The 16,261-nt window shown below is 40.7% G+C and overlaps 1 protein-coding gene across 2 annotated transcripts in view; it reads left to right on the top strand.

Annotated features, from left to right (window-relative positions):
• IFT88 (intraflagellar transport 88) overlaps window positions 1-16,261 on the top strand; it is a 95,347-nt gene that overhangs the window by 52,730 nt on the left and 26,356 nt on the right. For both annotated transcript variants that reach the window (XM_073662369.1, XM_073662374.1), the window contains exons 15-20: window positions 182-281; window positions 1,289-1,375; window positions 4,222-4,408; window positions 4,724-4,832; window positions 11,028-11,178; window positions 11,871-11,986. In XM_073662369.1, coding sequence (XP_073518470.1) covers window positions 182-281; window positions 1,289-1,375; window positions 4,222-4,408; window positions 4,724-4,832; window positions 11,028-11,178; window positions 11,871-11,986 — 750 coding nt within the window. The remainder of the gene's footprint in view (window positions 1-181; window positions 282-1,288; window positions 1,376-4,221; window positions 4,409-4,723; window positions 4,833-11,027; window positions 11,179-11,870; window positions 11,987-16,261) is intronic.

The raw sequence follows: 16,261 nt of genomic DNA, 5'->3' as shown, positions 1-16,261 counted from the left end.
GACGTTCCCATTCCTTCAAATGCTCTCTAAGGCGCATAACATCTATGGATGTGGGGGGTGAGAAGAATAGCTGAAGGTGCATAGAGGCTGTGGTGTGGTGCATATCGTCACCATGTACTGGTACGTTGCAGTGCTTTATATTGATGTAGAAGAATGAATTTAATGTCATTTGGACTCTTAGGTGCGTGGAGGTTGTCAAAACATCACAATATGTGGAACTAGCTAATGACCTGGAGATCAACAAAGCTATTACGTTCCTGAAACAGAAGAACTTCACCCAGGTATATTCTCCTCACTGCTTTCAGTTTTCTCTGTGATTTACATATATACCTGTTATAACTTCATCCCTTACATTATTAATGGGGTTGTCCAGGATTTTTATATTGATTGCTTATTTTAAGGATAGATCATCAATGTCAGATCGGTGGGGGTGCAACAACCAGCACCTCTGCTGATCAGCAATATCCAGTACTTGCGGTGGCCGGATATGATCAGTTGCAGAGAGATGACCCTAGCCAAAGACCACACTAGCCCAGCGGCTTATTCCCATACTGCTCTAGGGGATTGACAGGTCTCTCATACACACAAGGGAAAGACCTATTTATGGATTAGAGCGGTGCGGGGGCAAGCGGGCCAGGAGCGGTGCCGGAATAGTGTCATCTCTAAATATGGTCCCCAGCTGGATCTCCAAACTATATCTTATCTTAACCACCCGAGAGTTCCAGAGCAAAATATACCTGGCTGCAATCGTGGTTTGGGCAGCATGAATCAGCTGATAGGTTCCCTGTAAAACCCATTTTATATGTTACCAACAGCCTTTGAAAGAGTGGTTTCATCTCAACAACCCATTTTTAAAAGGAAGGTGGCACATTGGACTGCTCTTAATGCGTGTGTCCCAATTAATGCGGCAGGCTCTTTGCTTTAGTTATCAGTAGGGTTACAAGAAGTGGATCCTCATCAGCGGCCAATCCTGGAACTAGAAGAACAGTTATGAAATAGTTTTTATTTTTTTTTTTATTATTGATTATGTTTTAAAATAACTTTGTAATTTTTTTTTTTACTATTTGCTTGACATTGTCAGTACGATATGGTATGTACTTCACTGTTCTGTTACGTAGATTAGTGAATAGCTATCAGGGGGTTTAGGCTAAAGGAACATTATTAGCTCTATGACCATCCAATGACCTGATGATATAATGTTATCTTCTTCCTGTTTAGCCTTCACTGAAGAGTGGAGTCGTCCGTTTTTATAAGTCATTTATATTAAGATTTTATTTTTTCCTTTTAGGCTGTAGAAACTTTAAAAATTTTTGAGAAAAAAGACACAAGAGTAAAAAGTGCAGCAGCAACTAACCTGTCATTCCTCTACTTTCTGGTAAGTTCTCATGTGTAATTTGTAACCAAGAAATCATGAAATTGGTCTGGGGACTGGAGTCTCACTTAGTAGTGCTACCTCCAGCATGTGCTGCACTAGGACGCAGCACGGGACTGAATCCAGGCTCCAGTATCCATTCCGAGATCTGTAGCTGTGTAATGACGTTATGCCCTATAGTGCTACCTCCAGCATGTGCTGCACTAGGACGCAGCACGGCACTGAATCCAGTCCTGGAGCTGTAGCTGTGTAATGACGTTATGTCCTATAGTGCTACCTCCAGGATGTACAGCACAATGAAGCAGCACGGGACTGTATCCAGGCTCCAGTATCCATTCCGAGATCTGTAGCTGTGTAATGACGTTATGCCCTATAGTGCTACCTCCAGCATGTGCTGCACTAGGACGCAGGATGGCACTGAATCCAGTCCAGGAGCTGTAGCTGTGTAATGAAGTTATGTCCCATAGTGCTACCTCCAGGATGTACAGCACAATGAAGCAGCACGGGACTGTATCCAGGCTCCAGTATCCAGTCCTAGAGCTTGTAGCTGGGTAACGATGTTCTGTCCAATAGTTCTACCTGTAGCATTTGCTGTACTAGGACGCAGCACGAAACTGTACCCAGTCCAGGAGCTGTAGCTATGTAATGGTGTTATGTCTTCTAGTGCCACCTCCAGCATGTACTACACTAGGAAGCAGTATCCAGTCTCCAGTATCCAGTCCGGGAGCTGTAGCTGTGTAGTGACGTTATATTATATAGTGCTACCTCCAGTATGTGCTGATATGCTGCACTAGGACGCAGCACAGGACTGTATCCAGGCTCCAGTATCCAGTCTGGGAGCTGTAGCTGTGTAATGACGTTATGTCCTATAGTGCCACCTCCTGCATGTGCTGCACTAGGATGCAGCTCGGGACTGTATGCAGGCTATCTAGTCTGGGAGCTGTAGCTGTGTAATGACGTTATGTCCTATAGTGCCACCTCCTGCATGTGCTGCACTAGGATGCAGCTCGGGACTGTATGCAGCCTATCTAGTCCGGGAGCTGTAGCTGTGTAATGACGTTATGTCCTATAGTGCTGGAGATGGGGAAACACAACATCTGTGCTGCTGTTTAGGAACATGATCATACAGTGGGTACGGAAAGTATTCAGACCCCTTTAAATTTTTAACTCTTTGTTTCATTGCAGCCATTTGGTAAATTCTAAACAGTTCATTTTTATTCTCATTAAAGTACACTCTGCACCCCATCTTGACTGAAAAAAAATCAGAAATGTAGAAATTTCTGCAAATGTATTAAAAAAGAAAAACTGAAATATCACATGGTCATAAGTATTCAGACCCTTTGCTCAGTATTGAGTAGAAGCCCCCTTTTGAGGTAGTACAGCCATGAGTCTTCTTGGGAATGATGAAACAAGTTTTTCACACCTGGATTTGGGGATCCTCTGCCATTCTTCCTTGCAGATCCTCTCCAGTTCTGTCAGGTTGGATGGTGAACGTTGGTGGACAGCCATTTTCAGGTCTCTCCAGAGATGCTCAATTGGGTTTAGGTCAGGGCTCTGGCTGGGTCAGTCAAGAATGGTCACAGGGTTGTTCTGAAGCCACTCCTTTGTTATTTTAGCTGTGTGCTTAGGGTCATTGTCTTGTTGGAAGGTGAACCTTTGGCCAAATCTGGGGTCCAGAGCACTATTGAATAGGTTTTCATCCAGGATATCTCTGTACTTGGCCACATTCATGTTTCCTTCAATTGCAACCAGTCGTCCTGTCCCTGCAGCTGAAAAACACCCCCATAGCATGATGCTGCTACCACCATGTTTCACTGCTGGGATTGTATTGGCAGGTGATGAGCAGTGCCTGGTTTTCTCCACACATACCACTTAGAATTATCATCAAAAAGTTCTATCTTTGTCTCATCAGACCAGAGAATCTTATTTCTCATAGTCTGGGAGTCCTTCATGTGTTTTTGAGCAAACTCTATGCGGGTTTTCATATGTCTTGCACTGAAGAGAGGCTTCCATTGGGCCACTCTGCTATAAAGGCCCGACTGGTGGAGGGCTGCAGTGATAGTTGACTTTGTGGAACTTTCTCTCATCTCCCTACTGCCTCTCTGGAGCTCAGCCACAGTGATCTTGGGATTCTTCTTTACTTCTCTCACCAAGGCTCTTCTCCCACGATTGCTCAGTTTGGCTGGACAGCCAGGTCTAGGAAGACTTCTGGTGGTCCCAGACTTCTTCCATTTAAGGATTATGGAAGCCACTGTGCTCTTAGGAACCTTGAGTAATGCAGAATTTCTTTTGTAACCTTGGCCAGATCTGTGCCTTGCTACAATTCTGTCTCTGAGCTCCTTGGGCAGTTCCTTTGAGCTCATGATTGTCATTTGGTCTGACATGCACTGTGAGCTGTGAGGTCTTATATAGACAGGTGTGTGCCTTTCCAAATCAAGTCCTATCAGTTTAATTAAACACAGCTGGACTCCAATGAAGGAGTAGAACCATCTCAAGGAGGATCACAAGGAAATGGACAGCATGTGACTTAAATATGTGTGTCTGAGCAAAGGATCTGAATACTAATGACCATGTGATATTTCAGTTTTTCTTTTTTAATAAATTTGCAAACATTTCTACATTTCTGGTATTTTTCAGTTAAGATGTGGTGCAGAGTGTACTTTAATGAGAAAAAAATTAACTGTTTAGAATTTACCAAATGGCTACAATGAAACAAAGAGTTAAAAATTTAAAGGGGTCTGAATACTTTTCGTACCCACTTTAAATGGTTTCTTCTCTCATGATGACCATGCTAGTTTATAAACATGCTTAGATATCTATTTTTTTTCTTCTTCTTTATTTTCTTCCAGGAAAAAGATTATTCCCAGGCCGACCTGTATGCAGATTTAGCCGTTACCGCTGATCGTTACAATCCATCAGCGCTGACAAATAAAGGCAATTCAGTTTTTGTAAGTGGAGACTATGAAAAAGCAACTGAATTTTACAAAGAAGCTTTGAGAAATGACTCCTCCTGCACCGAATCACTTTATAACCTGGGTGAGAAATCTCTTCTTAACTTATAGGTGTGTTACAATCCATGGTTTCCTTTAATGGAGGAACCACAATATTATATTGTAATATATTGCAATTTCTCTCTCCATAGCACTGTGAGACAGAAAATTAAACACACGAGCATCATCCAGATGTCACAGAATACTGATAGTGCATGTACAACGTATCTTCTGAACCAGTAACATGTCGCTTTGCGGTGACCTCAGTAGTCTTCTTGCTCTCAGCTTCCTAGCCGTGATCTTTCGTATTTTATTGCAAACTAAAGTCTTATATAAACACACCATTTTTTTTTCCCCACAGGTTTGACGTACAAGAAACTAAATCGCTTGGAGGAAGCTTTGGATTGTTTTCATAAACTTCATGCGATCCTGAGGAACAGCGCACAGGTTGTCAGTCAGATCGCAAACTTGTATCCTTGTCTGAGTTAAAGGGTTTGTTGTCTATATACCTATGGGGCAGGGAGTATAGATTGTAAAGTAGATGCCAGGCGCAGAAAGGGTTTAAAGGTTAGTAAAGAGTTATTCCAAACAATTAAATTGAGCATTAGTATATATATGATATTGATTTGGTGATCTGATCTGGTTCCTGAGAATTAATTGGTTGAGTCACAGTTCTACGCACGGCCGAGAGGCCACAAGCATCATTGTGCAGGGAAAACTTATAGAGGCTGCTGTTCTGGTAGAGCTTTTTCATTCTCAGGATTGAGTCCCCATCAATCAAAAAGTGATTACATATTTTAGAGATCGGCCATAATGAACATTAGCCTGTAAAAACGATAACACAAGTCGCCCCATGGGTTATAAAGCCTCAGTTTACAATATTTTTCAAATTACAAGGAGTCTTTTCTGTGCCATCATAGTTTGAAATCACATTTCTCATGTAATCCATCAGATAGGTGGTTAAATATGGCGCTTGCAGAGATCCGACTATTTAGTGTGAGAATTTTATTTGTAAAATGCTTTCAATTAGTCACAAGGATAAAGCCGGTCAGTACATCTCAAAGGGAGCTAGTATATCTACAACACCTGGCAAAAATTATGGAATCACCGGGCTCGGAGGATGTTCATTCAGTTGTTTAATGTTGTTGAAAAAAAGCAAATCACAGACATGGCACAAAACTAAAGTCATTTCAAATGGCAACTTTATGGCTTTAAGAAACACGAAAAGAAATCAAGAAAAAAAATGTGGTACTCAGCAAGGGTAATTTTTTTCAGACCAAGCAAAGAGAAAAAATAATGGAATCACTCAATTCTGAGGAAAAAAATATGGAATCACCCTGTAAATTTTCATTTTCAAAATTAACACCTGCATCAAATTAGATCTGCTCGTTAGTCTGCATCTAAAAAGGAGTGATCACACCTTGGAGAGCTGTTGCACCAAGTGGACTGACATGAATCATGGCTCCAACACGAGAGATGTCAATTGAACAAAGGAGAGGATTATCAAACTCTTAAAAGAAGGTAAATCATCACGCAAAGTTGCAAAGGATGTTGGTTGTTCACAGTCAGCTGTGTCTAAAATCTGGACCAAATACAAACAACATGGGAAGGTTGTTAAAGGCAAACATACTGGTAGACCAAGGAAGATATCAAAGAGTCAAGACCGGAAACTTAAAGCAATATGTCTCCAAAACCGGAATTGCACAACAAAACAAAAGAGGAACGAATGGGAGGAAACTGGAGTCAATGTCTGTGTCCGAACTGTAAGAAACCGCCTAAAGGAAATGGGATTTACATACAGAAAAGCTAAACATAAGCCATCATTAACACCTAAACAGAAAAAAACAAAGTTACAATGGGCTAAGGAAAAGCAATTGTGGACTGTGGAAGACTGGATGAAAGTCATATTCAGTGATGAATCGCGAATCTGCATTGGGCAAGGTGATGATGCTGGAACTTTTGTTTGGTGCCGTTCCAATGAGATTTATAAAGATGACTGCATGAAGAGAACATGCAAATTTCCACAGTCATTGATGATATGGGGCTGCATGTCAGGTAAAGGCACTGGGGAGATGGCTGTCATTACATCTTCAATAAATGCCCAAGTTTACATTGATATTTTGGACAGTTTTCTTATCCCATCAGTTGAAAGAATGATTGGGGATGATGACATCATTTTTCAAGATGATAATGCATCCTGCCATAGAGCAAAAGCTGTGAAAACATTCCTTGAAAGAAGACACATAAGGTCAATGTCATGGCCTGCAAATAGTCTGGATCTCAATCCAATTAAAAGTCTTTGGTGGAGGTTGAAGAAAATGGTCCATGACAAGGCTCTAACCTGCAAAGCTGATCTGGCAACAGCAATCAGAGAAAGTTGGAGCCAGATTGATGAAGAGTACTGTTTGTCACTCATTAAGTCCATGCCTCAGAGACTGCAAGCTGTTATTAATGCCAGAGGTGGGGCAACAAAATACTAGTGATGTATTGGAGGGTTCTTTTGTTTTTCATGATTCCATAATTCTTTCCTCAGAATTGAGTGATTCCATAATTTTTCCCTCTGCTTGGTCTGAAAAAAATTACCCCTACTGAGTACCACATTTTTTATCTTTTTCTTTTAGTGTTTCTTAAAGCCATAAAGTTGCCATTTGAAATGAACATCCTCCGAGCCCTGTGGTTCCATAATTTTTGCCAGGGGTTGTAGTAGACGGGTAGTCTACTGCTTTGCACACCTGGTGAAGTGAAGCTCCATGTATTACTTAAAGGGGTTTTCCCATGAACAAAAGTTCATTTTAATCAATAGATCTTTGAATAATAATAATTTCCACAATTGAATGTGTTTAAATTAAATGTTCCAGTGCGGAGATAATCTTATAAATGTGCCCCTGTGTAATGGCTCTGTCTGACCGTGCAGGAACATGATCCTGGGCAGAGGAGGAAACAAAAGAGTATACAGACAGGTCAGCATGGGATTACAGCTGATTCTTTCTTTGAGGTAAAACATTGCTTAAAAACAGGCTGAGAAATGTTTTACCTCACAAAAATAATGATCTGTGATCCCTTGCTGTAATGTCTGTATACTCTTTTGCTTCCTCCCCTGCCCAGGAGATGTGGTATGATCAGACCATGTTCCTGTACGGTCAGACACAGCCATTACACAGTACACAGCAGGGACACATTTATAAGATTATCTCAGCACAGGAACATTTTATTTAAACACATCCAATTGTGGAAATTATTATTATTCCAAGATCTATTGATTAAAATCAACTTTCGTTCATGGGAAAATCCCTTTAACGTCAGAATCCTGAAGAAGCTCTTTTCTTCAATATAGAAGCAATATTTCTGAATTTAATATGTAAGGACTCGCTTTATCTTCATTTGTTTTTCTCCTATTTATTTTTATTTTTCTCCTTTATTATTCTGACCTTATTTTTTGGGAGCTTCAGAACCATATGCAAGGTGGTATAGCACACACACAGTATTGTCTAATTTATTAATCTCACTAGAAATATTATAAAAATCTTTCAGCGTTCACACTGGTCACTAGGCCTAATTTAAGATTCCTTCTTCCTGCTGGGCACATGGATATTAGCAGAGATAGACTGACTCGGACCCTATCTCTTTTTCTAGAGGGATTATCTCAGCATGCTTTAATTTAGGCAAAGGTTGTTAAGGGAGGGGGTGGAGGTGAGCTGTGACATTACCTGTTGTGAATGATGGATCCTGTTATCTGCTGTATACAGATGTATTGCCCTTCACTGCATTCATGTCTGTGATGATAATGAGACTGCTGAAAAGCAGGGCTGTGGAGTCTGAGTCGGTTCTCATTTTGGTGGAGTCGTTATAAAATGGACCGACTCTTAAAATATATAATAAATTGGGTACAGTAGTTCAATGCAGAATGTGCTGAATATTTTTTCATAGGAATTTAGGAAAGTTATGAAATTTCCTATAAATGGCTGTTCTATTCCTGGTCTAAGGCTACATTCACACACAGCGTTTTTGCTGCGTTTTTTGAGGATCCGTTTTTCAGCTGCAAAAGCAGATCAGCTTTTTAAAACAAAACGCATCACCTGAAAGGTTTTTGTGCTCATAGATAATGTTTTCAATAGCAAAAGCAAATTAGAAAAACGCCGCACAAACTGACATGCTCATTCTTTGTGAGGATCCGTTTTTGAGCCCAAAAATGGATCCTCACAAAACGATGTGTCTGAATGTCATATCTTGAAACCCATTGACTTTGCTGGGATGCCCAGAGTCACTGCATTTTACTGTAAAAAACGGATCCACAAAAACGCTGTGTGTGAATCATGGCCGTAGCCAGCGAGGGGCAGGGGGGGGCAACTTCCCCTTCCCCTAGAAGCAGGGGCACGCACCTATCAGAACTCACTTGTATGCTGCAGTGCTCCCGTCCTGCCCTGGCTCCAGACTGCAGGGGGCAATCTCCCCTCCTCTATCCTGTCTTCTGCCGTCTTCACCAGAGAGAGGAGGGGGAGGGGTGCCTGCCCTGTACAGGATCCGATTCCTGGGCCCCGAGCTGGAGAAAGTGAAAGTACTACTGCTCATCTCTGTCACAGGAAGGTAACTAATGCTAATATTGTAGGTGATTATTATGTGCTCTCTGTACAATGTGTGAACTATATGTGCAATGTACTCTTTGCTGTCTGTAGCTGTCATCTGTCTATCACACTCTATTTATCCCTCCATGTATTCATCTATCTATCTATCTATCCATCCCTTTATCTATCCATCTTTCTATCCCTCCATCTATCCTTTCATTTATCCCTCTATCTATCTATCTATCTATCTATCTATCTATCTATCCATCCTTTCATCTATCCCTCCAGCTATCCATCCATATGGCTATCTATCATCTATCTATCCATATATTTATCCATCCATCCATCCCTGTATCTATCTATTTATCTCTCCCTCTATTTACCTATCTATCTCTCCCTCTATTTACCTATCTAGCTCTCCCTCTATTTACCTATCTCGCTCTCCCTCTATTTACCTATCTCGCTCTCCCTCTATTTACCTATCTCGCTCTCCCTCTATTTACCTATCTCGCTCTCCCTCTATTTACCTATCTCGCTCTCCCTCTATTTACCTATCTCGCTCTCCCTCTATTTACCTATCTCGCTCTCCCTCTATTTACCTATCTCGCTCTCCCTCTATTTACCTATCTATCTATCTATGATTTTATCTATCTTATCTATCTATCCATCCTTTCATCTATCTCTCCATCTATCTCTCCCTCTATTTACCTATCTATCTATCCATCCCTCCATCTATCTATCTATGATTTTATCTATCTATCTATCCATCCCTCCATCTATCTATCTATGATTTTATCTATCTATCTATCCATCCCTCCATCTATCTATCTATGATTTTATCTATCTTATCTATCTATCCATCCTTTCATCTATCCCTTCATCTATCTCTCCATCTATCCATCCTTCTATTTACCTATCCATCCCTCTATTCTATCTATCTATCCATCCCTCCATCTATCTACCTATCCCTCTATGACTTTATCTATCTATCTATCTATTTAAATATAAGCAATATATGTGGGAGTCGGAATCGTGGAGTCGGAGTTGGTGTAAGGGAAATTGAGGAGTCGGAGTCGCAGGTTTGGCTTACCGACTCCACAGCCCTGCTGAAAAGTCATCTGTACAGAACAATATGTATGTGTCTAGTGTGAAAAAACACACAGGTCTGCTCTACTCTATTCAGTGGGTGCAGAGCTCATGGAGGAGAGCAGGGCTGTGTATCATTACAAGTCTCGCACAGAAAAATACTACTCTAAGCTTTTCTGGGAGCTTTTTTTTCACCCTGCATGATGCCTCCGTCTTATGATTGATTGGTCAACGTCCTACAGGGGACAAAGTGCAACCCCTCCCCTTCCACAGAGAAGAATCTCTGGTAATTCCCCCTTAAATTTAGCATAAATTATAACCTAAACTTTAAAAGCTTATCTTCACAACGGAGAAATTAAAAAACTACTTATTACTCAGCTCTGCATCCACTATTCATTGATGTGGCCAGTTTAATATTCTGGTAAAATGTCCTTTTTAATTCATTATCAAAGTTAATAGATCACCAAAATTAGCATAACATGCGCGCATGCTGTAATGCGTACTAATATAACAGTGTGCAATGCATGTCATGTATGCTATTACAATATACTGCTTCTACTTTTTAAGGGAACCTGCCTTGTCAAAAAAACCCTATTAACTTGCAGATATGGGGTTAATCTGCAGGTTAATAGCATTCTATAGCCGTACGACCGCTGCACTGAAAGTCCGGCAACCAGGAGGAAATTAACTTTATTTCCCTCGGCAGCCTCCTGTTTTCAGTCATAGAGGGACAGCCGACGCTGCTTCCCTGACAGCTTTGCAGTGCATGAGTACATAAAATTGAAAATCCCTCTGTTCTTCAGAATGGAGAGGATTTTTAATAAGAGGTAAATTGCCAACTTTGTTTTTACAAGCACTTTGTAGTAGCAATTTTGCTCATTTGACAAAATGAGATAACCCCTTTTAAGGGAACTTTTTCTTTTTTGTCCCTCAAAACACACATGGATGGAAACGCTCTTTCATGTTAACCTTATAAGTTGTTCATTGTGCATACATACCTTAACAAAGTGTATTTAGGTATGAAATGCTTGACGATCCTAATCAAGCAATCGAATGGCTGTTACAACTGATAAACATTATACCGACTGATTCCCATGCACTCGCTAAACTGGGAGAACTGTACGATATTCAGGGTGACAAGTCCGAAGCATTCCAGTTCTACTGTGAGGTGTGTTCAATGTACTATGAAATCTGCAAAACTATACTGCTAAAGTTAATAGTTACATCAACTAATTCATAGTGTAGGGATTCACTCTCTCTGGTAGTCATTAGGCCTTAGGTAGCGTTCACACAAGCAATGCAGTTTTGGTCCAAACACGTGCAGTTTTTATTGCTTTTCACAGATTTCGCAGCACCAAAACAAACTCATAAACATAAATCCCTAGCCTTGTGCAGGCAGTAACTAAACAGAGCAGACTCTGGCTACTCATACACGTCTGTGCAGACTCTTCTCAGAGAGGGATTCTGGCCTGTCTCTCTCTTTCAAGCTCCAAGACACATCCAGTCTGGTCAGCTTCTCTGAGCTGACTGCTTTGTATGAACACTTAGCCTGGTTATATGTAGAGCCAACCCGGTGCACTAATCAAAGCCTGCAGAGCTAGGATTTAACCCTAGCCTATCTGGCATTGCCACAATAGGTACCAGCAGCTAGCGTTTTGACGATTTGCATTTCTTTTTTCCTTGTATTTGTGTACTACTTTTGTACATTAGTGCCATTCATACTGTATATTCTTAATTGATACCAGTCACTGCTTCATTATTTCTTTTTGTTAAGATCTTTCTAAGCTGTGATTGGTTATTGGAATTGCATTTAGCTCCTTTTGTTCTAAAAATTAAAATTACATTATTTTTTTTCTGCAGTCCTATCGCTATTTTCCATCAAACATTGAGGTGATTGAATGGTTGGGAGCCTACTACATTGACAAGAAGTTTTGTGAAAAGGCTGTTAAGTACTTTGAGAGAGCTGCACTTATCCAGTAAGTACATGGAGTCACTTGGTTCAACGTTAGTGCCTTCTTACACACAGTCAAACTGTATTCCCATCTTAGGCTATGTTCACACAAATCTGCAGCAAAACCTAATCTCTGTCAGGAAATCAGCTGTGTCATAAACCCAGGTTTTGCTGTGTTTTTTTGTGAGTTTTTTCAGCGTTTTTTTTCACTGTCCTTCTGTCTCTGTTTATGCATGTACAGTACAGACCAAAAGTTTGGACACACCGTCTCGTTTAAAGATTTTTATGTATTTTCATGACTTTGAAAATTGTACATTCACACTGAAGACATCAAAACTATGAATTAACACATGTGGAATTATATACTTAACAAAAAAAGTGTGAAACAACTGAAAATATGTCTTATATTCTAGGTTCTTCAAAGTAGCCACCTTTTGCTTTGATGACTGCTTTGCACACTCTTGGCATTCTCTTGATGAGGTTCAAGAGGTAGTCACCGGAAATGGTTTTCACTTCATAGGTGTGCCCTGTCAGGTTTAATAAGTGGGATTTCTTGCCTTCTAAATGGGGTTGGGACCATCAGTTGTGTTGTGCAGAAGTCAGGTGGATACACAGCTGATAGTCCTACTGAATAGACTGTTAGAATTTGTATTATGGCAAGAAAAAAGCAGCTAAGTAAAGAAAAACGAGTGGCCATCATTACTTTAAGAAATGAAGGTCAGTCAGTGCGAAAAATTGGGCAAACTTTGAATGTGTCCCCAAGTGCAGTTGCAAAAACCATCAAGCGCTACAAAGAAACTGGCTCACATGAGGACCGCCCCAGGAAAGGAAGATCAAGAGTCACCTCTGCTTCTGAGGATAAGTTTATCCGAGTCACCAGCCTCAGAAATCGCAGTTTAACAGCAGCTCAGATTAGAGACCAGGTCAATGCCACACAGAGTTCTAGCAGCAGACACATCTCTACAACAGCTGTTAAGAGGAGACTTTGTGCAGCAGGCCTTCATGGTAAAATAGCTACTAGGAAACCACTGCTAAGGACAGGCAACAAGCAGAAGAGACTTGTTTGGGCTAAAGAACACAAGGAATGGACATTAGACCAGTGGAAATCTGTGCTTTGGTCTGATGAGTCCAAATTTGAGATCTTTGGTTCCAACCACCGTGTCTTTGTGCGACGCAGAAAAGGTGAACGGATGGACTCTACATGCCTGGTTCCCACCGTGAAGCATGGAGGAGGAGGTGTGATGGTGTGGGGGTGCTTTGCTGGTGACACTGTTGGGGATTTATTCAAAATTGAAGGCATACTGAACCAGCATGGCTACCACAGCATCTTGCAGCGGCATGCTATTCCATCCGGTTTGCGTTTAGTTGGACCATCATTTATTTTTCAACAGGACAATGACCCCAAACACACCTCCAGGTTGTGTAAGGGCTATTTGACCAAGAAAGAGAGTGATGGGGTGCTACGCCAGATGACCTGGCCTCCACAGTCACCAGACCTGAACCCAATCGAGATGGTTTGGGGTGAGCTGGACCGCAGAGTGAAGGCAAAAGGGCCAACAAGTGCTAAGCATCTCTGGGAACTCCTTCAAGATTGTTGGAAGACCATTTCCGGTGACTACCTCTTGAAGCTCATCAAGAGAATGCCAAGAGTGTGCAAAGCAGTCATCAAAGCAAAAGGTGGCTACTTTGAAGAACCTAGAATATAAGACATATTTTCAGTTGTTTCACACTTTTTTGTTAACTATATAATTCCACATGTGTTAATTCATAGTTTTGATTCCTTCAGTGTGAATGTACAATTTTCATAGTCATGAAAATACAGACAAATCTTTAAATGAGAAGGTGTGTCCAAACTTTTGGTCTGTACTGTACATAAAGTTCTGTGAATAAAAAGGAACCCCATTCTATTTTGCCAACAGAAATGCTAAAAAAAACGGTGATGCGAATTTTGGTGCGTTTTTTTTCTAACGCTTTTTTTTTTTTTAGCGTTTTTTTTTCACCACCCATTACTTCGTATGGGTGAAAAAACGCTGAAAGAAGTGACATGCTCTATTTTCCAAAAACCCAACCAAGGCAAAAAATACGGAAAAAAAACAAAAACAATGTCTGAACAGAGAATTCTGTTTCTCATGGACTTTGCTGGTACTGCAAAACGCAGCTAAAAATTTGCATAAAAATCTGCAGCAAACATAGCCTTAAACATTTACCCCAGTTTTTGAAGGAAATCGGCAGGGAGGTTGTTCCAAACATCTTAGAGAACTGGCCACAGATCTTCTGTGCAACACATGAGTCAGTGGTAATTTGTCAAAATAGATTAGTATGCTCCTGATTCTTGGAACTCAATCCAGTAGAACCATATGAGTGAGAACGTATCAAAACAGTTGTAAATTTGGAATTTCTTCCATGTGTCTCTTCAACCTTTTGGATGCACAGATTAAGAGAAAGCCGTTCCGTTTGCTGCCATGATGCTGGTATGGAAGCTCTTTCTGCATTGATGAGGTGTCTCATGATTGACTTTCAATAGAATTTCTAAGTGACGAAGACCCTTTTATGTTCCCGATGACTGACTCAGTACACAAAGTAAGGTCCATAATGGCATAGCTGAGCGAGTTTCGAAGAACTTCACTGGCCGCACAGAGTCCTGACCTCAACGCTATTGAACACCCTTGGGATGAGCTAGAGTGGAGACTGTGAACCGAGCCCTCGTCTGACCTCACTAATACTCTTACGGACGAATGGGTAAAAAATCCTACAGAGTCCTCCAAAATCTTGTAAAAATCCTTCTCAGAAGACTTTAAGGTATTGCAGCTAAAAAGAGACCAACTCCATAGTATTTATTTTTTATTATTTCTTTTTGAACATTGAGGATCTCTGAGCAGAGCTGTGTAATGTTGATTACTGTTGATTGATACACCGCTTATAACTAGGACACTTGAACAACCACTTCATTCATCCATAGGCTTATGTTTATGTGCACTGCCTGGACTTTCTCGACTGCACAAACCGTAATCATTATTATTTTTGGATTAAAGGAAGAGAAATAGTAACTTAGTAATGTTTCACCCTTTGAATTCAACTATTAAAGGGAATCTGTCAGCAGGCTTTTGCTGTGTAATCTGAAGACAGCTGGAGATAGAGGCTGCAATACAGAATTCAGGGATGTGTCACTTATAAAAGTGCATGCTGTTGTTTACTAACCGTGCATGATTTATCACTAAAAGATTAACATTGCGGACTAGTCCGGCAACACTCCCTCCTGTGAAAAGCACCTTACTGTCTATTGACTTCATACATTTTACACATGGAGAGCTTGGTGTGGGCGGGGTTTACTGTGCTGTGGGTCGGGTTTGCTTTCTCAGCTCTGCTTCATTTTAAATCTGACACCGTCAGATCTTTTAGAACAGCTGCACCCAGTAAACTAAGTGATACATTGTTGGATTCAGCTTCTCTTTGCCTACATCAGGCTGCTCTCTGATGAGGCAGCAAAAACCTGCTGACAGGTTCCCTTTAATAAAACTGAAGGGACTACTTTCAGGAAGAATATTATATTCCATGTTCAGGTGAGATGTGCACAGGAGCTCACTCATTGTAGGTGCTTTTAGGTTGTCCAGGATGTGTGCCAACAAAGCTACATGAGCTCAGTCCTCCATAGAAGACCATAGTGTACAGAAGTGTATAGTCCAGTATATATATGGAGATTTGTAACACAATGGATATAGAGGAGCAAGGTCCTTTGAGAACCATGCAGGCAAGAGTAATGTAGCAAAGCAAAAGCTTTTATTCCCAGTTTAACCTGAAGTCTATGCACCCACCCCACTCCCAATATCTTGCCTATTACCCAACAAGTGTGAGATCCACCGTCCTCACAATTGTGAATTCTTGCAGGCCATTTCGGCTGAGTGATTTTCAATTAAAAAAATATATATATATATATATATATATACAGTACAGACCAAAAGTTTGGACACACCGTCTCATTTAAAGCTTTTTCTGAATTTTCATGACTGAAAATTGTACATTCACACTGAAGGCATCAAAACTATGAATTAACACATGTGGAATTATATACTTAACAAAAAAGTGTGAAACAACTGAAAATATGTCTTATATTATAGGTTCTTCAAAGTAGCCACCTTTTGCTTTGATGACTGCTTTGCACACACTTGGCATTCTCTTGATGAGCTTCAAGAGGTAGTCACCGGAAATGGTTTTCACTTCACAGGTGTGCCCTGTCAGGTTTAATAAGTGGGATTTCTTGCCTTCTAAATGGGGTTGGGACCATCAGTTGTGTTGTGCAGAA

This window comes from Phyllobates terribilis, unplaced genomic scaffold (assembly GCF_046119375.1).
Source record: "Phyllobates terribilis strain yellow unplaced genomic scaffold, ASM4611937v1 Scaffold_2__4_contigs__length_985480577, whole genome shotgun sequence".
Taxonomy (NCBI): Eukaryota; Metazoa; Chordata; class Amphibia; order Anura; family Dendrobatidae; genus Phyllobates; species Phyllobates terribilis.
The sequence above is the reverse complement of the archived record's forward strand: the minus strand, read 5'-3'. Positions and strand labels throughout refer to the sequence as shown.